This window comes from Boleophthalmus pectinirostris, unplaced genomic scaffold (assembly GCF_026225935.1).
Source record: "Boleophthalmus pectinirostris isolate CB_2022bp ecotype Guang Dong unplaced genomic scaffold, ASM2622593v1 HiC_scaffold_9, whole genome shotgun sequence".
NCBI classification, from domain to species: domain Eukaryota; kingdom Metazoa; phylum Chordata; class Actinopteri; order Gobiiformes; family Gobiidae; genus Boleophthalmus; species Boleophthalmus pectinirostris.
Window position 1 is genome coordinate 30,883,611 of NW_026571541.1, and position 25,196 is coordinate 30,908,806.

The following is a 25,196-nucleotide window of genomic DNA, read 5'->3' on the forward strand; positions in this document are numbered from 1 at the left end:
GCACGTGAGCGACGGAAGGTTTTAATCAGCTCCACTTACGCGCGACGTGGCTTTGAAAAAAAAAAATAAAATGAAGCGTTTCGAGGAGGTTTCGAATGGAAAATTGGACAGTGGCTTTTAAACAAAAACATGGATTCTCGTGAGTTCGAAATGTACGTAGCTGCGAACTTTTAGTCAGTTTTATTGTTTTTTTTATGTTTCTTTTTGTGTGTTGTTGGCAAACGCAGCTCTAGTTTTGCACTTTTCAACAAATGGATCAATATTACCAGTGTTGGGAAGGTGACTTTTAAAATGTTTTCCCCTACAGATGACAGATTACATACACCAAAATGTAGTTTGTAACAGAATCCATTAAATTACTTAAAGTGAGTAATGTAATCTGAATACTTTGGATTACTGGAAAGACCCGGATATCTTCACATAAGATGTTTTGTCTGCTAAAAGAAATCAAAATAATAAAAAGCCCAGACTTTACTTAACCAAATTAAAAGTATTATTGATAGAAGAGGAGGAGACACGTCCGCGCAGTATGGTTTAGTCCTCTTTTAGTCCTGGTTTAGTCTTGGTTTAGTCCTGGTTTAGACCTGGTTTAGACCTGGTTTAGTCCTGGTTTAGACCTGGTTTAGACCTGGTTTAATCCCGTTTTAGTCCTGGTTTAGTCCTGTTAAATTCTGTTTGAGACATAGTTTAGACCTGGTTTTAGTCCTGGTTTAGTCCTGGTTCAGTCTTGGTTTAGTTTAGACGTGGTTTGGACCTGGATTAGTCCTGGTTTAGACGTGGTTTAGTCTTTGTTTAGCCCTGGTTTAGACCTGGTTTTAGACCTGTTTTAGACCTGGTTTAGACCTGGTGTTAGACCTGGTTTAGACCTGGTTTTAGACCTGGTTTAAACCTGGTTTAGACCTGGTTTGGACCTGGTTTAGATGTGGTTTAGTCTTGGTGTAGTCCTGATTTAGATCTGGTTTAGACCTGGTTTTAGACCTGGTTTAGACCTGGTTTTAGACCTGGTTTAGACCTGGTTTGGACCTGGTTTAGACCTGATTTAATGTCCAGCAATGAGTGGAATTATCGAAAAAAAAGTTATTAATTAAAAAAAAAAAAGAAAAAAAAGGGATATAACCCAAAATGTGAAAACAGGAAAATACTTCTGTGTAATCAATTTATTTCAACCAAGTAACTGTAATCCAATTACCACTCACTGAAACAGTCACTGTAACTGAATACAGTTAGTCTTAATTTGTACTCTGATTACATAACACATGGTCCACATAATCTGTTACTCCCCGACACTGAATATGACTTGTTTTTTAGACATGTTTTTTTAGTTACTTGAAGATGTGTTTTTCTAGGCCATTTTAAAACATTCCTATTATGTGAAATTGATTTTTTTCAGAGCTTTTAACCTTGTTGTTTTAGTTGTTTCCCCTCACAGTTTCCTCACTCAAGTTTTATTTGGAGTCTTTTGTGCATGTTTGAGTCATCTCTTCTTCTTGGGCTCATTTTTGTCTCGGTCTTGAAGGCACTTGGATTCAGTCTTGTCTCAGTCTTAAAGGCGCTTGGTCTCGGTCATGAAGGCGTTTGGACTTGGTCTTTTCTCGGTCTTGAAGACGCTTGGTCTCGGTCTTGTCTCGGTCTTAAAGGTGCTTGGTCTCGGTCTTGTCTCGGTCTTAAAGGTGCTTGGTCTCGGTCTTGTCTCGGTCTTGAAAGGTCGGTCTTGGTCTCTGGTCGTCTTGTCTCGGTCTTGAAGGCACTTGGACTCACTCGGTCTTGTCTCTCTTCTTGGTTCTCGGTCTTGTCTCGGTCTTAAAGGTGCTTGGTCTCGGTCTTGTCTCGGTCTTGAAGGCACTTGGACTCGGTCTTGTCTTGGACTCGGGTCTCGGTCTTGAAGGCACTTGGACTCGGTCTTGTCTCAGTCTTAAAGGCGCTTGGTCTCGGTCTTGTCTCGGTCTTAAAGGTGCTTGGACTCGGTCTTGTCTCGGTCTTGAAGGCGCTTGGACTCGGTCTTGTCTCGGTCTTGAAGGCACTTGGACTCGGTCTTGTCTCGGTCTTGAAAGGCACTTGGACTCGGTCTTGTCTCGGTCTTGAAGGCTCTTGCTTGGACTCGGTCTTGTCTCGGTCTTGAAGGCACTTGGACTCGGTCTTGTCTCAGTCTTAAAGGCGCTTGGACTCGGTCTTGTCTCGGACTCGAGGTCTGACAGTCGACGAGTTTGATCATATTTCACTATAGCCACTGTTGTTGTCAGTTTAACTTCTTACTGCGACATGTGTTGAAGTTTGCCAAATGTGTTGAAGTTTGCCAAATAAAAGTGCACAAATGCATCTGTATTTGTCACGACGTGCGTTTGATAAATGTGCAGAGGCTAAATCCCACTGCAAAACCAATAAGATAATGTAACACCAGTTAGAAACTTAAAGAAACAGGTTTAAAAATACCTACCCTTTCTTCACTTTCTTCATAGTTTTCTATAAAGTGCTAGTGGAAGTTTTCTTAAAGAAGGGGTTCTCAAACTGTGAGTGAGGGTCCAAAAAAGGGGCACAGAATGTTTAGGTGCAGTGCAGTTTGCTTGGATTATTTTATGCCTAAATGAACATAAACCAAATCGAATGGGGATAGATTTATAAAAAACAAACAAACAAACAAACAAAAAAACACTGTAAAATATAAATAAATTTAGAAAATCACAAAGATGGTCTTGAATTGGTCTCGAGGGGCTGTAGTCTCCGTGTTGTCTCGGTCTCTGCCTTTAAAAGTCTCGGTTTTGTCTCGGACTCGACCCTCAGAGGTCTTGGTCTTGTCCTGGTGTCGGGAGCCTGTGGTCTTGGTCTCAAATGGTCTTGGCTACAACACTGGTACAAACCCACTGCTCTGTACTTACTTCATTCTCCAGTTTTATTTGTTTAAAAATCTGCTGCTCGCTAGTGTAGGATGACCAGATTTTCAGTATCAAAAACTGGGACACACCTGGTTTGTGGTGGTTGGTAATAATAAAATTGTGAAACGAGCAGGTAATTAAGAAAAACTGGCCCATTCATGACTTATTTACAACTAACGTGAGCAGTTTTTCTGTATTTTACCTCAACAAATGACAATGTACCCCTCTCTTTACTGTTGGCAGGGATCAAATTGGTCAAAAATAAGGACACTAGGGACATTTCTTGTATAAAACTACGACAAATCAGTGGTTTTGGATAAATCTGCTGAGACAAGGAGACACAGGGCTCAAAACTGGGACTGTCCTGGGTAAATAAGGACGTCTGATCACCCTACGCTGGTGTGATGTGCAGCTTTCCATAGGAGGTGCCAACAGCTGCACGGTTTGCTCCCATTGGGCACCACAGTTTAGTTTTGTTTTTTTTATAATTTGTCAAGTTTGAGGGATTGGATACCCAGCACATTCACAACAAGACAGACTTAACTAAACACGCATACAAAAATTTATAATTAATAATTAATTAATAATTACAATTATAATAAAAAATAATTATATATTATTATTATTATTATTATTATTATTATTATTATTATTAATTATTATTATTATTATTATAATAATAATAATAATAATAATAATAATAATAATAATAATAGCAAACAACAACAACAAAAAAGACCACAGTTTTTTACACAGCGGTCACCAGACTTATTTCTTTTATTAAGTCATTTTAGATGAATATTGCGATTTAAAATGTAAAAATTATAACATCATGATCCACGCGTGTCATAGATTATAACTAGGGATGTAACGATATCCAATTCTCACGGTGCGATATGTTCACGATTCACATCTCGCGGTTCGATATTTATTGCGATATTTTGTAGAATCTAACAAAACTGTGAATATGCTTCTTAATATTCACTTAACCCAAAGAACTAAGACATAAAAGTGCTTATAATTGTTATTTCTGAAATGGTTCACAGAAATGGAGCAAAGGATCATGGTCTGTGCAGTTTTCGGTTGTTTTTTTAAACTGTAACTATTTAACCATAACTATTAATTTAAGCAAAGAGACTAATTTGATGTATTGTGTTGGTCCACGATATTATTGTGAAACCTTTGACAATACAATATCATAATAATTCAGGTATTGTTAGACCCCTAATTATAACTTTAGAGCAGACACGAGAACAATAGGGCAGATCCACAGCAGCACCGTGCTTGTGTTCATACGGCTCACCGCACCAAACGTCTCAAACCACTGGCCTGATTGTGCAGTAAACATCATCTGAAGGTCAGTAAATGTATGCAGAATATTCGCAACGCTGGCGCTGTGATGTCATCATCAAAAGTCGCGGAAAGGCTATAATTGGAAACGGCTAAATGGTGTTTGGAGATCTTTGCTCTCTGGGAGCTGGTTCATTTTCATCGCTCTGAAACGCTCGCTCTGTGTGGATGATGTATGTTTTGTAGATGATGTGTTTGCGGGTACAGCTGAGCTCCGCTTTATGTGGACAGGGCCTAAGATCATCATTTTTATTCTTTGGAAATTAAATCAGCAGAGATTGTTCAAACTATATTGCTTTACAGCTTTAAAAATGTTGTTACCTTCTCAAAATTACCCGGAGTTGTGTTTTGTTTCATTCACACATGTTTGAGTGTTACGTTTGGGCACTTTTTGGCTTCCCCTTGTTTTTTTTATTGTCTATATTTTGTAGCATTTCTGCCTAGTTTTGTTTTTGTAAGTTGGTTATGTTTTTGTAGTTTTTTTCTATACTCATTTCTGGCAGGAGCCCTTAAAGGTTGTATGGAGGATGTTTTTTTGTTTAAAATTCTCAGTGAAATTTTAAAATACCTTTACAGAGATGCAGCAGCCTTGTAATTATGATGACCAAAAAAAAAAAAGAATGAAAATCTGTTGACTGTGGACGTAGTGAGGCCAGATAAACATCAGCAAATAGATAACGGGGCTACCTCATTTTCTATTGGCTGTTAGGTTGCCAATCAAACTCCCTACGTTTCCAGTGTAACTGACTCGCCAACGTGCGGGGATGACGTGGTTTATGCAGCGGTTCTTAGAGGCTTTTTCAAATTGTAGCTTCCTCGTAGTTTGCACAAAGTTTGTCGCGATGGCGGACGAGAATCCACGACCAGTTCGCCGCGAAAGAAAGTCCGTTTTTGAGGTCGCCGAAAGAAGAAGAGAAGGGGAAAAGGAGCAAAGCCAAACTGAGGTGATTTTTGGAGATTCCTTCCAGCGATGGCGCGACTGAAGCAGACGAAGGGTCTAAAAACTGACACGTCGGTTGCTAAATTATTTCTAGACACTAGGTCACTTCAACAGTGATTCTGAACGCGCACTGACTGTAAACAAGCGTGATTTCTAGAGTAAGGAGGCGGGAGGAGGTGTTTCTACTGAGGGTTAGGCTGTGCACTGTATTTATATTTCCTTAAAAAATCCTCTATACAACCTTTAAATGCCCGAGCCCAGCGCCGCCCTCTCTCGCTCTCTCCTCCTCCTCGTCCGCCGCCGTCGCAGGTACCAGAGCGCACAGGCCTCGCGCCGGGAACCACCCTGCTGGCTCTCCTGCTCGTTCGCTTTTTTGTTAGCCATTAGCCTTTCGTTTTGACCTGGTGGGACCGACATTTCCGCTTTTCTGTTGGGTTTAGGTTGTTGGGTTTTTTTGGTCTTTACGGGCCTGTATAGGGTTGGCCCAGTGTCGCACCCTTTTGTTCTTTTTTTGGCCGGCTCATCAGGTCCACCTTTGTGTTGTTACTTTCTTGGTTTGGGCACGGGTTAAAGGTTTCTTTTTGGGTTTAGAAACATCTCTACACAAAGAAAAAAAAAAAAACTCTAATCTTTAATTTGGTCTCCGTGTCCTTTTATAAATATGTTGAGACTCATCTTCCTTGGTCGTACAGCAGTAAAACTCAAAACGCTCTGCTCCACTTAGTGTCATGAAGCGGTAGTTAAGTTGAAAACTACCTCTTACTTTTAGTTGAGATTGACAGTTCCGAACTCTGATTTTAAATTATCCAAATGATTCTCGTGAAGGCGTCTGAATAAAAACACGGTGGAGCTCTTCTTGTATTACCACATGACATCGCAAATTGGAAAAAAGTGAGTGCCTGAGAGAAGAACTCAACCTAAATTTGCAGGATTTTTGTGTTAAACATGTGACTGAAACAAAACACAAAAAAACGTAATAACCTAGATCAGAAAATGGCGTAATATTGGCCCTTTAAGAGGTCTTCTAGTTGATGAACACTGGATTAAACTATCTTGCACCAGCGCTCCTAATTCAAAAATAACAGTACTCTACATTTACAAAAACTCCTGCACCTCCTCCTCCTCCAGTCTCCACACTTCACCCCAATGAAACATCTCTATCACGGCCGCTTTTAATCAGCGCCGCACTGATGGACCAACTCCCAGGCGTCACCGGGGAGCGCACTCAATTACTCCAACATCTCCCAGGACAGACCTACCAATCAGCACGCGCCGAACCGACCAATCGCGCCGCGCCCCGGGGTACCAATGCCGTAATGGTTTGCAAGTGTTCTGGTTGGCGCAGATTAGAGCCCGGGTAAACCTCACAAGTGGTTGAGAAATTTCGTTGTGATAAATCGTCGCGCGGATGAAATAATTGGGAGAAAACGAAGCCGAGGAGTCTGGGTATTAGTTCAAGTACGCGAGGGCAGATGTCGGTCCTTATGGAAACGTACGGCGGCATGTGAGCGGCAGGAAGTGGGTGGTAGTTCTGGTTGATTAGAGATCGGGCGAACCTCACAAGTGGTTGCGAAATTTCGTTGTGATAAATTGGCACGCGAATTAAATAATTAGGAGAAAACAAAATTAAGGACTCGTACGAAACGTATGGTGGTATGTAGTGTTAGAAAGTGGGTTGAGAAATTTCGTTGTGATAAATCGTCACGATAAATCTTCACTCGGATGAAATAATTGGGAGAAAACAAAGCCGAGGAGTCTGGGTATTAGTTCAAGTACATGAGGGCAAACTTCACAAGTGGTTGAGAAATTTTGTTGTGATAAATCGGCATGTGAATTAAATAATTAGGAGAAAACGAAGTCGAGGAGTCTGGGTATTAGTTCAAGTATGCGAGGGCAGATGTTGGTCCTTATGGAAACGTACGGCGGTATGTGAGCGTCAGGAAGTGGGTGGTAGTTCTGGTTGGCGTAGATTAGAGTTCGGGCGAACCTCACAAGTGGTTGCGAAATTTCGTTGTGATAATTAGGAGAAAACTAAATCAAGAACTCTGAGTAATAGATGTTGGAAACGTATGGCGGTATGTAGTGTTAGAAAGTGGGTTGAAAAATTTCATTGGGATAAATTGTCGCGATAAATCGTCGCTCAAATGAAATAATTGGGAGAAAACGAAGTCGAGGAGTCTGGGTATTAGTTCAAGTACGCGAGGGAAGATGTTGGTCCTTATGGAAACGTACGGCGGTATGTGAGCGGCAGGAAGTGGCTGGTAGTTCTGGTTGGCGTAGATTAGAGATCGGGCGAACCTCACCCCAAGTGGTTGCGAAATTTTGTTGTGATAAATCGGCATAATAATTAGGAGAAAACGAAATCAAGGAGTCTGAGTTATAGATGTTAGAAATGTATGGCGGTATGTAAGATTCTTTGTGATAAATCGTTGCAATAAATCCTCGCTCGGATAAAATGACCGGGAGAAAACGAAGCCTTGGTATTAGTTCAAGTACGCGAGGGCAGATGTTGGTCCTTATGGAAACGTACGGCGGCATGTGAGCGTCAGGAAGTGGGTGGTAGTTCTGGTTGGCGTAGATTAGAGTTCGGGCGAACCTCACGAGTGGTTGCGAAATTTCATTGTGATAAATTGTGGTGGAAATTAAATAATTAGGAGAAAATTGAATCAAGAACTCTGAGTAATAGATGTTAGAAACGTATAGCGGTATGTAGTGTAAGAAAGTGGGTTGAGAAATTTCGTTGGGATAAATCGTCACTCGGATGAAATAATTGGGAGAAAATGAAGTCGAAGAGTCTGGGTATTAGTTCAAGTACGCGAGGGCAGATGTTGGTCCTTATGGAAACGTACGGTGGTATGTGAGCGTCAGGAAGTGGCTGGTAGTTCTGGTTGGCGTAGATTAAAGGTCAAGCAAACCTCACCCCAAGTGGTTGTGAAATTTCGTTGTGATATATTGTCGCACGAATGAAATAATTGGAAGAAAACAAAGAAGAAGAGTCTGGTATTAGATGTCGGTCCATATGGAAATGTACGCCGGCATGTTAGTGTCAGGAAGTGTGTGGTAGTTCTGGTTGGCGCAGATTAGAGACCGAGCAAACCTCACACCAAGTGGCTGCGAAATTTCGTTGTGATAAATCGTCGCGTGAATGAAATAATTTGGAGAAAATGAAGCTGAAGAGTCTAAGTAATAGATGTCGGCCCCATGGAAAAATATGGCGGTATGTTAGTGTCAGGAATTAGGTTGAAAAATTTTGTTGTGATAAATCGTCGCGATAAATTGCCACTCGAATGAAATAATTGGGAGAAAACGAAGCCGAGGAGTCTGGGTATTAGTTCAAGTACGTGAGGGCAGATGTCGGTCCTTATGGAAACGTACGGCGGCATGTGAGCGTCAGGAAGTGGGTGGTAGTTCTGGTTGGCGCAGATTAGAGTTCGGGCGAACCTCACGAGTGGTTGCGAAATTTTGTTGTGATAAATCATTGCACAAATGAAATAATTGGAAAAAAACAAAGAAGAAGAGTCTGGTATTAGATGTCGGTCCATATGGAAATGTACGCCGGCATGTTGGTGTCAGGAAGTGGGTGGTAGTTCTGGTTGGCGCAGTTTAGAGCCAAGGTAAACCTCACAAGTGATTGAGAAATTTCTTTGTTATAAATCGTGGCGCGAATGAAATAATTGAGAGAAAAGGAAGCCGAAGAGTCTGGGTATTAGTTCAAGTACGCGAGGGCAGATGTCGGTCCTTACTGAAACGTACGGCGGCATGTGAGCGTCAGGAAGTGGGTGGTAGTTCTGGTTGGCGTAGATTAAAGGTCAAGCAAACCTCACCCCAAGTGGTTGTTAAATTTTTGGTCAGTGTCAGGAAGTGTGTGGTAGCTCTGGTTGGCGCAGATTAGAGCCCGGTTAAACCTCACAAACGGTTGCAAAATTTTGTTGTGATAAATCGTGGCGCGAATGAAATAATTAGGAGTAAACGAAGCCAAAGAGTCTGATTAATAGATGTCAGTCCATATGGAAACGTACGGCAGCATGTGAGCGTCGGGAAGTGGGTTGAGAAATTTCGTTGTGATAAATTATCGCGATAAATCGTCACTCGAATGAAATAATTGGAAGAAAACAAAGAAGAAGAGTCTGGGTATTAGATGTCGGTCCGTATGGAAACGTACGGCGGTGTGTGAGCGTCAGGAAGCGGGTGGTAGTTCTGGTTGGCGCAGATAAGTGATCGGGCAAACTTCACAAGTGGTTGAGAAATTACATATTGATAAATCGTCACTTGAATGAAATGAAAAACGAAGCTGAAAAGTCTTGAGTAATAGCTGTCGGTCCCTATGGAAACATATGGCGGTACGTTAGTGTCAGGAAGTGGGTGGAGAAATTTCGTTGTGATAAATCGTAGCGGTAAATCATCGCTCGAATAAAATAATTGGAAGAAAACGAAGACTTGGGATGTGAGCGTCAGGAAGTAGTTGGTAGTTCTGATTGGCGCAGATTAGAGTAAACCTCACAAGCGATTGAGAAATTTTGTTGTGATGAATCGTCGCTCGAATCAAATAATTGGGAGAAAGCGAAGCTGAGGAGTTTGGGTGTTAGTTCTTTATTAGTTCTTTTGTGTCACTCGCAAACGATCCGGCTCTTTGAAGTGAACGATTACATTTTTTTTTAGTGCCTTTCTCATTTTTTTCTTCCGCTTTTTTTGTGAAAACCGTACGTGACTGGTCAAAATGTGTAGCGGCATCTGCGTGTCCACTGAGCAGAGGAGGGGAGGGGTTACAGACGCACACAGTCTTGAGCGCAACATGGCAACAGGCGGCACAAAGAGACAGAGAGAGCGCGAGAAAGAGAGGGAGAGCGACATTTGGACACATTTCAATGCAATATGCAGTTGAAAGGCAGAGTGCAGATTGTGCAAGGTGAAAATATCATATCCAGAACGCTCCACAAATAACTTGCACAGGCACATGAAAACTGTTTATCCATCAGTGCAATTGGAAGAAATAAGAGAAGCAAGAGAAGCTGCTATTAATGAAGTTGCCCCCAGTACATTAGTAATTCATTTTACACACAGTTTTGCATTATTTTTGGCGATACATTAATTTAAGAAGAAGAAAATCCAAGGAGCCATTTGGGAGACGAAATAGCCGGCTCTTTATAGTAAGCCAGAGCCAAAAGAATTCCCTATTCCCTACGGAAACTTATGGCGGTATGTGAGTGAGTCAGGAAGTGGGTGGTAGTTCTGGTTGGCGTGGATTAGAGCCCGGATAAACCTCACAAGTAGTCGAGAATTTTCGCGGTGATAAATCATCACGCAAATTAAATATTTCGGAGGAAGCAAAGCCAAGAAGTCGGAATATTAGTTCAAGTGTGCGAGGGCAGATGCCTGTCCTTCTGGAAACGTATGGCGTAGCAAAAAAGATGGAGGTTGCGTAAGTTCAGATGTTGGAAGTACAATTACGAACAAAGTATGTAACACAGAAGTTAAAGGCGCATTGTGAAACTTTGCTGGTGGAGGATCCTTCAAATTATTTTCTCCATATAGATGTTACTGTTTTGTCTGGAATTTTTCACAGTATGATATTAACCCTTTCTATCTTCATGGAGACCAACCAGACCAAGTTACAGGTCAGATCTGTGGAGAGCAGGTATTTCTGAGCTATAAAACCACCTGGAATTGAATAAATGTAAGATAGAGCTGTTTAATGTCACACTGTGGAGTGTTCAAAGTGCAAGAATGAACAAAGTGCAACGTGAAAGTAAAGTTAGTGTATTTAAACCCTTTGAAGTTAGTAAACACAATTAAAATTTTCCGGAATGGAAGAAACTGGAGCGTAAAGTGAAGTGGAACATTATGTGATTTCAATAAAGAAAGAGGACTGACTAGAGAAAAACCATGAAATATGAAAAGTCAAGATGGTTATGGTGAATAATAACCACTCAGATTGATGTGAGTGACGCCGGAGCCTGGTTTAAAGCTACAATATGTAACTTTTCTGGAGGAGGGTCTGCCACCTGCTCGTCTCGCTGCTGCAAATTAGAGACACTAAACAAAGACGACTTCCTGCGCGTCTATCGGTAGCTTTTAGACATTTTTGGTCCTACGTTTTAAGAAATAATGACTCACTTTTGCCTTGCGTGTTTTCTATAAGTGCAGTGCTCTGATGGTTTTTGAACAGAGTGTCTCAAAGCTCGTCTCTTTACTGCAGACAGGAAACAGCTTTCACTACTTTTAACTTGTGCTGAGAGGTCTCTTCACTTTTTCACTCTTTGTCTGTGGTCTGCACTTTTTTTAAAAAAATCGTTTAAGGCTCGAAAATCCTGTAGTGTGTGGCGGAATTTAGAATGGTTGTTTTTGAAGGTACTATTGAGAAAAAAAAAAAAAAAACTACTTACAGGTTTTGATTTAGACATTTAATGCCATACTGTGGAACATTGCAGGAAATCAGTATCATCCCCATTGAGACAAGCAGGTGGTGGAACATAGAAGATTGTTATAGAGTCCATCCAGATTTTTTGTTATATTACAAATACAATACTTACATATATCCATATTTTTTGGACTATAAGTCACTTTTTTTTCATGGTTTGGGTGTTTCCTATACTCCGGTGCAACTTATATATTAAAATTTTCACACTGACAGCCGCAAGAGGCTCTAGTCTTGTGTGTCAGTACTTCTACTCCTATTACTCCTGTACCACTGTCACTTCACTCTACTGCGCATGTCTCCTGCAGAAAGAGCCTCTGTCCTGCTGCAAGTAGTGAAAAATGCAGCAGAAAACGGTAATCGAGCAGCAGAAAGAAAGTTTGGAGTGAGCGAGAAACTTGTGAGGGACTGGTCAAAGGCGGGGATGGAGAACACAGCTTCACAACAACCGGGAGGGTGCTCCATGCAACTATAATGGAATTCATTGGATGGATCGACAAAGCCTGGACTTCAGTGATACCGAAACCATCCTGTCGGGATTCAGAAAGGGCAGAATAATTCTAACTGGAACTGATGCTGAATCTGCGAAGTGGCGCTTTGTTTACCTATGGAGGTTGTGGAGTTGCTCAAAAAAGCACTGAAAATGAAGAATTCAATGGATTTAGTGATTTAGAGTGAGATGGCGAGTTTGATAAACTTGTTCTGTTCTGTTGTTTATGCTATAGTTATCTGAAGAATTGTTCATATGTGATTGTTACGACCCAGCTCGTTGGGGCGAGGGAAGTAACAAAAATAAAACCAAGATGTGAAATAGAATAAATTAAATAATGTTTAATTAACAGGAATGTAAAGGTAAATTAACAAAACAGACTAAAATATACAGAAAATAGGGGGAGGTGGCTGCAGGTGAGGTGGGCCGTCGACCTGCCCCACCAATCACGGACCAGGGCTCCTGCAGCAGGAATCAGGAGAACTCAGCAAAATCACACAAAACAAATTAGAACTAAGGTCTGGGGCCGTAACAGTGATGTTAACAGTCTGTTGTTCTCTGTTCTATTGTTATTACTAGAACTTCACTTTCAAGGTGAAATGTCGGATCCTGGTCTCTGATTTTATAAAATAAATTTCCTCAAAAAAGTGTGACTTATAGTTTGGTGCGACTTACATATGTTTTTTTCTTCTTCATTATGTATTTTTTGGCTGGTGCGACTTATACTCCGGAGCAACTTATAGTCTGGAAAATACGGTAAATGTCAACCACACTATAGTATATCGTTTTATGACCACTCTACTAAAACATATGCATTTAGAAGATGCGGTAAATCAGTGAAAAGTTCTAAGAAAACATTGAAGTGCACCTTTAAGTGTTTTAGAAGTCCTCAGAATAAGAGCGATAATGGGAAGGTGCGTTTAAGTACAAGCATCTTTAGCATCTTTCTTTGTTTAAGTATAAAAAAATAACACTTTAAGCAACTGAATGACCTCAGATCGACTTTAAAAACTGCACTCAAAGCACTCTGGGAAATAGCATTTGGAAGTAGATGTTGGCAGTGGAAGAAAGAGTACTCAAAATGTGTAAATGTGGCTATAAATGTACTCAGTTACAAATACTGCAGCCAACACTGGAGTAAAATAAATGTATGCATCGAAAATACTACGCAAAGGACGGTTGTAGACAGTTTTAGTATAGATTATTTGTCCATGGACCACTATGGGACCTACCTGGACAACTGAGGGATTACACAGGGGTCTCCAACCTGTAGCTCGGGAGATACCAGTAGCTCTCCAGCCCATTCCAAGTAGCTCCCCAAAAGATGTAGGAGTTAAACATACTACACTGAATAATTTAAATCTGATCAATCACATGTCTGTTATCAGAGAAAATGTCTAATATTGTGCACTGATATACTGATTTATGGTTAATGTTTATAGTCAGCTAAATCACTGTTTCCCAAAGACTGAGTTGTGACCTTCAGGTGGGTCGCAAGAGAATTTTTTGGGTCGCCGTGTCGAGATCTAGGGCCTCCTAGTGCCTCCGTTCAATTTCATTTCTCTCCAGCGACTAGGTCAGGAATCAGAATACATTAGACGGTTCGCAAAAACCCTGGAAGTGCGAGTCCGGGCACCGACCAATCAGCGAAAAGTCATACATTCTGTGTTGTTAACGATTTCCGAGTTCGAGGATTTAAAGCTGGAATAAAGAGAATGTTGGCTGAATTTCATCAAGGGGAAAGACGTTATTGCCCTTCTTCCTACGGGATTTGGTGCATTACCTACGTCACGACCAAATAGCAGTGATTGGTTAAATAAAAAAAAAGTACCCGCCTACTGTCAAGTGAATGAATTCTAACACTGCGAGGTCAGACGGTTTCTACGAAGTGAAACCGGCTGATGACTCAGGCTAAAGATCTGCATGTAGGTCTGCAATATACACTTCTGGTTATACACCTGATATACATGTTGCACTCTCCTCCTGCACCCCGGACTGGAATGTTCTACAAATACACAGACAGGCCCACCTATCTCAGCAGAAATGTTGAAATGTTAAGACATGTTTTGTATAATTTCTGATCTTTTTGTAATTATTTTATTGACTATTTTGTTCCAATATTGCTGGTTCAATTGAATGTTGAAAAAGAAAAAAGAAATGGGCTACATTTAATGTCCAAATAGACGACTTATGGATCCTTTTTATTGTCCTTTTTATAGCTGCATCAATGGCTGTTTTTCATTGTTTAAAACTTGAGTAATGCTAATTGTTCAGAGAGACACGATCACTCAGTCAACAATAAAATATCCTGATTAATGTTCAGTAATGGTCAAATCCACCTTTATTTTGTGAGTTACGAATAATGCCTATTGACTTGAGTCGCAAAGGTTTGTGACTTTTCAAATATGGGTCCCCAGAAAAACACTGATCTAAATACACCCCATTTAAAGGTAATTATATCGGCTCAATTTTGTGCAACACCTAAAAGCAGTAGCTCTCCGACACTTAAGGTTTTTAGACGTAGCTCATCACGTAAAAGGGTAAAAGGTTGGAGACCCTTGGATTACACAGATATAAGGCCACATGGTAACATAAAATTATTATTCTTTAATGTTGGAAATCATGTTCTATTGTCTAAAGAAAGTGTTGTTTTTTTCTGAATTGGTATTGAGTATCACGTCTATGTCACGTGGAAACAGAGGGAGGACCCAAAACGCAGGACTGCTTCAAAAAATATTTAATGACAAATCAAAAAATCCAAAACTCAAGACTAAATTGCCATGGCAAGAGACACAGAGACACTCGGACAGAGACAATGGACCAACAAAGGGCAGAGGAGAACACAGGGTATAAATGCACACACATAGACACAGGTGAAACACATTAGGGCGGCGCAAACAATCAAGACAGGAAGTAAAACTCAAAAATACAAGGTGACAGGACAAATGTCAAAATAAAACACAAACTACAACCACTACAAAACATGAACCATGACAGTCTATTCCTTAATGTCTTTTTCTTCAAAACATTTCAATATATGTTATGATCTAGTCTGGTCAAGTCTTCATTCGGGACTAGTGTAAGGTCGGTCTTCTTATGACCTGAAAGACACTGATGTAAATTCTTATGTGACTAAAGAACTATGAATGAACAGTGTAAAAGAGTAGAATGTCGTTTTGTGTTTTGTCTAATGTGTTTATGTTTCTCTTGTGTGCAGGTGACGGCCTCAGACGCAGACGCCGGCTCCTTCGGCTCCCTCTCGTACTCCCTCCTCTCCAGCTCTCCTCTCTTCAACATCCACAAAAGTACGGGTCAGATCTGCACCACGGCGGCGCTGGACAGAGACCAGGGGCCCTCCAGCTACGACCTCACAGTCACCGCAGTGGACGGGGTAAGACTACTACTACTACTACGATATTTCTTGGAGGATAACAAAATTTTGAATATCTATGTTTTTAAATGCCTTGGCAAGCCTTTGGTTCTGTCATAATCCAAAGAATTTGTTTTATATTACGCAAAATTGACTCTCGTGAGCTTTAAAGGTTGTATAGAGGATTTTCCAAGGAACGAGAAATCCAGCGACTGTTTGTCCTTTTTCAAATGTTGCGCATGCGTGAAACCACCCCCCCTCCCCTACAGCTCCTACGTAGAAACGCCTCCTCCCGCCTCCTCCTTACGCCAGAAACAGGTTTGTTTACAGCCGGTGCGCTGCACATGACTTGTAAACAACTAACTACAGTGTTGGTTAGGCAAGACGGAGAAGTGAGGAGCGGGGGGAGCGGGTGTGCGGACATTTCGTGTGCGGACGAGAAGTGAGGAGCAGGGAGAGGAGAGAGGAGAGAGGAGAGGGAGCGGAGATTCCGTGCCCGGAGAAGTGAGGAGCAGGGGGAAGAGCGGAACGGGCAGCGGGGACAGGAGCAGGAAAGGGGTGCAGAGAAGGTTGCGCGGAGATTCAGTGCGAATGAACTAGCTACAACACGCAGCAGCAAGCGGACTCTTTCTTTGCCTTGAAAATTACGTTTTCAGACATAGGATATCGCTTTTTGTGTCCTGAAAAACGTTTGTTCTAGCTCTTGGAAATAAAGTACGTTTTCATAATAAGCAGAAGTTTCCTGTCCAGGAGTAATTTGGCGACCAGTGCGTCAGTCTTTAGACCCTGCGTCTGCTTCAGTTGCGCCATCGCTGGAATGAATCTACAAGAATCACCTTAGTTTGGCTTCGCTGCTTTTCCCCTTGTCTTCTTCTTTCAGCGACCTCAAAAACGGACTTTCTTTTGCGGCGAACTGCTCCTGGATTCTTGTCGCCATTGCAACAAACTTTGTGCGAACTGCGAGGAAGATATAGGTCAAAAAAAGCCGCTAAGAACTGTTGCGTTGGTGGAGTAAACAGCGTCTGTGCGTCTTGCGTCTGTGGACTGCGTGACAGTCGTACGTAAACCACGTACCGGCGGCGCAGGCAAGTCAGTTACGCTAGAAACGTAGGGAGTTTGATTGACAGCCTGTCAGCTCACAGATAACGAGGCAGTGTCGTTATCTATTGGCAAATGTTTAGCCCCACCACGTCCAGAGTTGATGAATTTTTATTCTCTTTTTTTTGGTCATCATAATTACAAGGCTACTGCACCTCTATAATCTATCATTGACAACTTGAAACAAAAAAAAATCCTCCATACAACCTTTAAGCCATGTTAGAATGTTGGTACTGCCTCAAAACAGACCTGGAGTTGTGTTTGAGTAACCCTTTATTATTAATCTGTCTACATCTCCAATGCTCGAAATGGTCTGTTCCACTTTGTGATGTCATGAAGTGGTAGTTTTCCCTTTTACCTTTAGTTCAGTAGCGATTCGCAATTCCAAGGCTGAAATCATCCAAATGATTTTAGCGAAGGTGTAGGGACTTTAAAAACACAGTGGAGTACTTCCTGTATTTGTGCACTAAACATGTGTGAATGTTTGTGATGAGGAAATAACATTAACATAGATCAGAAAATAAATAAAGATCAGAAAATAACATTAATATAGATCAGAAAATAAATATAGATCAGAAAATAACATTAAATAGATCAGAAAATAACATTAAATATATCAGAAAATAACATTAAATAGATCAAAAAATAAATATAGGTCAGAAAATAATATTAACATAGATCAGAAAATAACATTAAACAGATCAGAAAATAACATTAAACAGATCAGAAAATAAATATAGATCTGAAAATAACATTAAATAGATCAGAAAATAAATATAGATCAGAAAATAAATATAGATCAGAAAATAACATTAAATAGGTCAGAAAATAACATTAAATAGGTCAGAAAATAAATATAGATCAGAAAATAACATTAAATATATCAGAAATAAATATAGATCAGAAAAATAACATTAATATAGATCAGAAAATAAATATAGATCAGAAAATAACATTAATATAGATCAGAAAATAAATATAGATCAGAAAATAACATTAACATAGATCAGAAAATAACATTAAATAGGTCAGAAAATAACATTAAATATATCAGAAAATAACATTAAATAGATCAGAAAATAAATATAGATCAGAAAATAACATTAATATAGATCAGAAAATAAATATAGATCAGAAAATAACATTAAATAGGTCAGAAAATATAGATCAGAAAATAACATTAAATAGATCAGAAAATAAATATAGATCAGAAAATAACATTAAATATCAGAAAATAACATTAAATAGATCAGAAATAAATATAGATCAGAAAATAACATTAAATAGATCAGAAAATAAATAAGATCAGAAAATTAATAGATCAGAAAATAACATTAAATATCAGAAAATAAATATAGATCAGAAAATAACATTAAATAAATCAAAATAACATTAAATAGAGCAGAAAATAAATATAGATCAGAAAATAACATTAAATAATAGAAAATACAATAGATCAAAAATAAATATATCAGAAAATAATATTAACATAGATCAAAATAACATTAAACAGATCAAAATAACATTAAACAGATCAGAAAATAAATATAGAGAAAATAACATTAAATAGATCAGAAAATAAATATAGATCAGAAAATAAATATAGATCAGAAATAACATTAAATAATCAGAAAATAAATATAGATCAGAAAATAACATTAAATAATCAGAAAATAAATATAGATCAGAAATAACATTAATATAGATCAGAAAATAAATAGAAAAATAAATAAATAGATCAGAAAATAACATTAAATATCAGAAAATAACATAATCAAAATAAATATAGATCAGAAATAACATTAAATAAAAATAAATAACATAAATAGATCAGAAATAAATATATCAGAAAATAACATTAAATAGATCAAAAAATAAATATAGGTCAGAAAATAATATTAACATAGATCAGAAAATAACATTAAACAGATCAGAAAATAACATTAAACAGATCAGAAAATAAATATAGATCTGAAAATAACATTAAATAGATCAGAAAATAAATATAGATCAAAAATATAGATCAATATAGATCAGAAAATAACATTAAATAGGTCAGAAAATAAATATAGATCAGAAAATAACATTAAATAGATCAGAAAATAAATATAGATCAGAAAATAACATTAATATAGATCAGAAAATAAATATAGATCAGAAAATAACATTAATATAGATCAGAAAATAAATATAGATCAGAAAATAACATTAAATAGATCAGAAAATAAATATAGATCAGAAAATAACATTAAATAATCAGAAAATAAATATAGATCAGAAAATAACATTAAATCAGAAAATAAATAGATCAGAAAATAACATTAAAATAGATCAGAAATAAATATAGATCAGAAAAACATTAAATAGATCAGAAAATAAAATAGATCAGAAAATAACATTAAATAGATCAGAAATAACATTAAATATAGAAAATAAATAAAATCAGAAAATAAATATAGATCAGAAAATAACATTAAATAAATCAGAAAATAACATTAAATAGAGCAGAAAATAAATATAGATCAGAAAATAACATTAAACAGATCAGAAAATAAATATAGATCAGAAAATAACATTAAACAGATCAGAAAATAAATATAGATCAGAAAATACAGTAGAGTAATATGGGCCCTTTAAATGTGCTTAGTAACTGTTATTTCTTCATGTCGTCTGTACTGAAACACAGCAAAGGATCATGGTCTATGTAGTTCCCTCTGTTTCTTTTACCTATTGCTGCACCAAAACAATTAATTTAAGCAAAGACACTTGTAATTTGATATTGTGATGGTCCACGATATTACTGAGAGACTTTTGACTATATGATACAATGATATTTTTCAATTTTGTTACATCCCTAAGGACGACTGCACTAATCACGTCATTTTGAAACCGTCGTCACAAAATTGCCGCCATTACTGACAATTTTAGCTGCACAATCATTGACCCAGCAGGAGGCTAAGTTGCTCCAAAGTTCTGCTGTTTACTTTCGACTTAAAGGTGCACTAGGAAACTTTTTTGTTGGGGTTCATTCGTCACCTGCTTGTTTCTATGGATATGTCATTTTATAGCTCAAAAATAGCTAGAAAAACAGACATTCTGACTGTGAGCGAGGTCGCCTCTCCACAGGTCTGACCTGTAACTTGGTCTCATTTGGTTTCCATGATGATAGAAAGGTTTAATATCATACTGTGAAAAGTTCCAGACAAAGCAATAACATCTCCATGGAATAAAGCACAGAAGAAGTTACACAATGTACCTTTAACTCCAGAGATGTTACGCCTCGCTGTCCCGAAACATGGCAGATTTATGGCATAATGTTCAAATATTATCACATTTAGTGCGATGGATCTGTTGGTGACGTGATGTCTACTTTAGTAAGTAAGTAAGTCTTTATTTATAGAGCGCTTTTCACAGACACATGTCACAAAGACGTTTTACAGAGCATTATTCAGCATTATTCATTCACTTCATGCCCGGTGGTGGTAAGCTACTATTGCAGCCACAGTTGCCCTGGGGCAGACTGACAAAAGCGCGGTTGCCATGCCAATCAGCTCCATCAGTCCGTTTGACCACCACCATCACTCATACACACTCACACACGCACCACTTTCATACTCTTCATAGCGATGTGGGGGAAGTGTCTTGCCTAAGGACACAACAACAGTTTTGCCACTGGCGCCCCCCTGTGGCACCTGATTTTCCCAGTGGTCTCCCATCCAAGTACCGAGGCCCAGCCCTGCTTAGCCTCTGAGATCTGACAGGATCAGGCTCTGACAAGCTGGTATGGCCACACTTTAAAATGGACCAAGCACGACACAACACAAGTTTGGACACACTTTCTCTTCTTTATTTCCCTGATTATTTACATTTTTGATCCTCACTGAAGGCATCAGAATTATAAAAGAATACCGATAGAGTAAAATAAATAATAATAAACTCAACATAATTCAAAACTTGTTACAGATTTAAAAATAATCGACACCGTTTGTTTTGAACCCTGGTTTGCAGCACTGTTAAAAGGCCCACATGACACTATGTTCTGATTTATGTTATAATGTTGTTTCCGCAACAAAAACAGACCTGGAGGTGTAAAACTTACATTTCTGGAGTGCTGCACTGGATCAAAACTCACGCATACAGGTGCTCATCAGACCAGAGGGCTTGAATTCTTGTGGAGTACCGTATTTTTCAGACTATAAGTGGTAGTTTTTTTCATGGTTTGGGTGTTTCCTGCGACTTATACTCCAGTGCGACTTATATATTAAAATTTTCAGACAGACAGCCGCAAGAGTCTCTAGGCTCGTGTGTCAGTATCTGCTGCTCCTGTGACTCCTGTACCACTGTCACTTGGCTCTACTGCACATGTCTCCTGCAGAAAAAGCTGCTGTCTCACTGCAAATAGTGAAATATTCAGCAGAAAACAGTAATCATGCAGCAGAAAGAAAGTTTGGAGTGAGTAAGAAACTTGTGAGGGACTAGCGGAAAACAGGGATGGAGAACACAGCTTCACGGCAACCGGGAGGATGCACCATGCAACTTTCCTGGAAATCACTGGATGAATCGACAAAGCCTGGACTTCAGTGACCGAAACCATCCTGTCTGGATTCAGAAAGTCCAGAATAATTCTAAATGGAACTGATGCTGAGTCTGACGACAGCGACACAGAAGAGGAAGCGACGCTCCGTTTACCTCATGGATCTATGATTTACCTCCAGAGGTCACGCAGAAGTGACACAGAGGATGAAGAATTGAATGGATTTAGTGATTTGGAGAGTGAGATCGTGAGTTTGGTAAACTTATATTCTGTTGTTTTTGCTATAATAATCTGAATAACTGTTCATATGAATAACACCTATTCAGTCTGTTGTTCTCTGTTCTATTGTTTTTACTATAATTTGCCTTTCAAGATGAAATGTTGGTTCCTGGTCTTTGATTATACAAAATACATTTCCCCAAAAAGTGTGTCTTATAGTCCAGAAAATACGGTAGACGGCAAAGGAACTCTGATTTGCGATGTATTTTTTAATGGTCACACCAACACATTTCGACTACTCTTGAGTCTTCATCAGCTGCCTGGAGTTGTGTTCTGTTTCATTCCCACATGTTTAACACACAAATCCCGCATATTTAGGCTCAGAAAACAGAAAACACTCCACCTTGTTCCACCTTGTGATGTCGTGTGGTAATACAGCTCCAAATCCACTTTATTTCTATAGCACATTTTACAAACAAAGCCGTTTCCAAAGAGCTACACAGAGATCAATAAAATAAAGACAACAACAATGTAAACTGCTAAAACTTGGTCATACCAGTCTTAAAACAATAAAAACTGTAAAATCAAAATAAAAGCAAAAATCATAAAATCATAAAATAGCAGTAAATAAGTAAAATAGACACAGGGGACAACACGACTCACGCAGTGTTAAAAACGTGAATAAAAGTGCGTCAACTCCACAACATTTTAACATGGCTTAAATCTCACAAGAGTCAATTTTGCACAATCATTATATAATTTATAATAATTATTTGAAATTGAAACGGCTAAAAAAAGCTATTGTTGAGATTCAGACATTACAGATTCCAATAGCCGTGCAGTGTTTGATTGAAAATAGGAGCTTTCAAACTCACTTCCACGATTGATTATTTTTTGGTTTACTTTATTTGTGGTTGAAGAGAAGCGGAGAATAATAGAATTTGTCTCTAATACCCCCTCGCTTCAACATTTGTGGATTTTCCTTTTGGTTATTATCGAAAATATTGCAGCGTTGAAATTCTTGACCGATGCTCGAATTTCAAAATAACCTTTTAAGACAACAACAGCAGCGAGGACAATGCGCCTTGAACTGAAGGAAAACACTCCAAATTTTTCTTGCCCAAAAAAAAAAAAAAAAAAAAAAATCTGGCAAATTCTGGAGATTTCTAAACAGGAAGAATTTGACTACCGCAATTTTTGACGAGAGATTAGCAATTTGTCGACTCGTTCTGCGGTTTTCATTAACGTTTTAAATCGTTTTCTTTTGTATTGTGTCGATTTGGATGGATTTGGTTTGTAAAATTAAAAAAGAAATCACAAAAAAAATGGCACCAGCTCTTTTATTCATGCTGTTCTCGAGTTCCTTTTGGCTCCGAATACGTGACAGCCCAGCTACATTCGTCCTGGCAACGTTTTCATAAAAATAACAACTTGTCAATTGCGAACAAAATGGTGGATGTCTATTTCCACTGCACTTTTCCACAGTTTCGTCCATTCAAAACATTTTACCGCAAGAGAAACCGGTCATCCGTTCATTCGGGCCTCAGATGTGTTTCCAGGCTCACAATCTCACTCGTTCATTTAGAAGTGTGTGTGGACGTTTGATTTTTATTTGTTTGAGGAACACGTCTGCACAGGATACATTCAAGAAACACAAAAGGAGAAAGAAATGTATATGTATACGATGGCAGGGGTGTTGTGGGCGTGTTTACTCACTTCTCCCGACGTGAGATATGAAAAAATAACAAATATAAAATAGCTGCAACTTAAATGTCAAACTGGAGCGACTGGCAACGGTGAAAACAAACTGCATAAGGTCATGAGGAGACCAGGACTGAACCAGGACTAAACCAGGACTGAACAGGACTGAACCAGGACTGAACCAGGACTAAACCAGGACTGAACCAGGACTGAACCAGGACTAAACCAGGACTGAAACAGGACTAAACCAGGACTGAACCAGGACTAAACCAGGACTGAACCAGGACTGAAACAGGGCTAAACCAGGTCTAAACCAGGACTGAACCAGGACTAAACCAGGACTGAAACAGGACTAAACCAGGACTGAACCAGGACTGAACCAGGACTAAACCAGGACTGAACCAGGACTAAACCAGGACTGAAACAGGGCTAAACCAGGTCTAAACCAGGACTGAACCAGGACTGAAACAGGACTAAACCAGGACTAAACCAGGACTGAACCAGGACTAAACCAGGACTGAAACAGGGCTAAACCAGGTCTAAACCAGGACTGAACCAGGACTAAACCAGGACTGAAACAGGACTAAACCAGGACTGAAACAGGGCTAAACCAGGTCTAAACCAGGACTGAACCAGGACTGAAACAGGGCTAAACCAGGTCTAAACCAGGACTGAACCAGGACTGAACCAGGACTAAACCAGGACTGAAACAGGGCTAAACCAGGTCTAAACCAGGACTGAACCAGGACTAAACCAGGACTGAACCAGGACTAAACCAGGACTGAAACAGGGCTAAACCAGGACTAAACCAGGACTGAAACCAGGACTAAACCAGGACTGAACCAGGACTAAACCAGGACTGAACCAGGACTAAACCAGGACTGAACCAGGACTAAACCAGGACTGAACCAGGACTAAACCAGGACTGAAACAGGACTGAACCAGGACTGAAACAGGGCTAAACCACTGTGCTTTGAGGACACTCTGCTCCACAGGCTTGGGGTTCTCCCTCTCGCTCTCAAATCCAAGATTAGTTCTGGTTGAGTCCTGGTTGAGTCCTGGTTCGGTCCTGGTTTAGACCTAGTTTAGAGCAGTTTTAGACCTGCTTCAGTCCTGTTGTAGTCCTGGTTCAGTTCTGGTTTAGTCCTGGTTTAGACTTGGTTGAGTCTTGGTTTAGTCCTGCTTTAGTCCTGGTTTAGTCCTGGTTTAGACCTAGTTTAGACCTAGTTTAGTCCTGGTTTAGACCTAGTTTAGTCCTGGTTCAGTCCTGGTTTAGACCTGGTTTAGAGCAGTTTTAGATCTGCTTCAGTCCTGTTGTAGTCCTGGTTCAGTTCTGGTTTAGTCCTGGTTTAGAATTGGTTGAGTCTTGGTTTAGTCCTGCTTTAGTCCTGGTTTAGTCCTGGTTTAGACCTAGTTTAGTCCTGGTTCAGTCCTGGTTTAGACCTGGTTCAGTCCTGTTGTAGTCCTGGTTCAGTTCTGGTTTAGTCCTGGTTTAGACTTGGTTGAGTCTTGGTTTAGTCCTGGTTTAGTCCTAGTTTAGTCCTGGTTTAGTCCTGGTTCAGTTCTGGTTTAGTCCTGGTTTAGACTTGGTTGAGTCTTGGTTTAGTCCTGGTTTAGTCCTGGTTCAGTCCTGGTTTAGACCTGGTTTAGAGCAGTTTTAGACCTGGTTCAGTCCTTTTGTAGTCCTGGTTCAGTTCTGGTTTAGTCCTGGTTTAGACTTGGTTGAGTTTGGTTTAGTCCTGGTTTAGTACTGCTTTAGTCCTGGTTCACTCCTGGTTTAGTCCTGGTTTACTGGTCCTGTTCAGTCCTGGTCCTGGTTTAGTCCTGGTTCAGTCCTGCTTTAGTCCTGGTTCACTCTGGTTCAGTCTGGTTCAGTCCTGGTTTAGTCCTGGTTTAGTCCTGGTTCAGTTCTTTAGTCCTGGTTCAGTCCTGGTTTAGTCTTTAGTCTGGTTCAGTTCTGGTTTAGTCTGGTTCAGTTACTGCTTTAGTCCTGGTTAAGTCCTGGTTCAGTCCTGGTTTAGTCCTGGTTTAGTCCTGGTTCAGTCCTGGTTCAGTCCTGGTTCATGTGTTGTAGTCTATATATTACCATCAAATATTACAGATTTTTACTGGGCTGGTGCCTTTATGTTTGTACTGAAAGAGAGTTGTTTTTTGTTTGTTTGTTTGTTTGTTTTCTAAATAAACTAACATCCATATGGCACCTGTGTTT

General features: G+C 39.4%; 1 protein-coding gene across 1 annotated transcript in view; it reads left to right on the forward strand.

Moving 5' to 3' along the window:
* LOC110168350 (protocadherin-16-like) overlaps nucleotides 1-25,196 on the forward strand; it is a 477,426-nt gene that overhangs the window by 276,922 nt on the left and 175,308 nt on the right. The window contains 1 exon segment of the mRNA XM_055166708.1: nucleotides 15,283-15,456. Coding sequence (XP_055022683.1) covers nucleotides 15,283-15,456 — 174 coding nt within the window.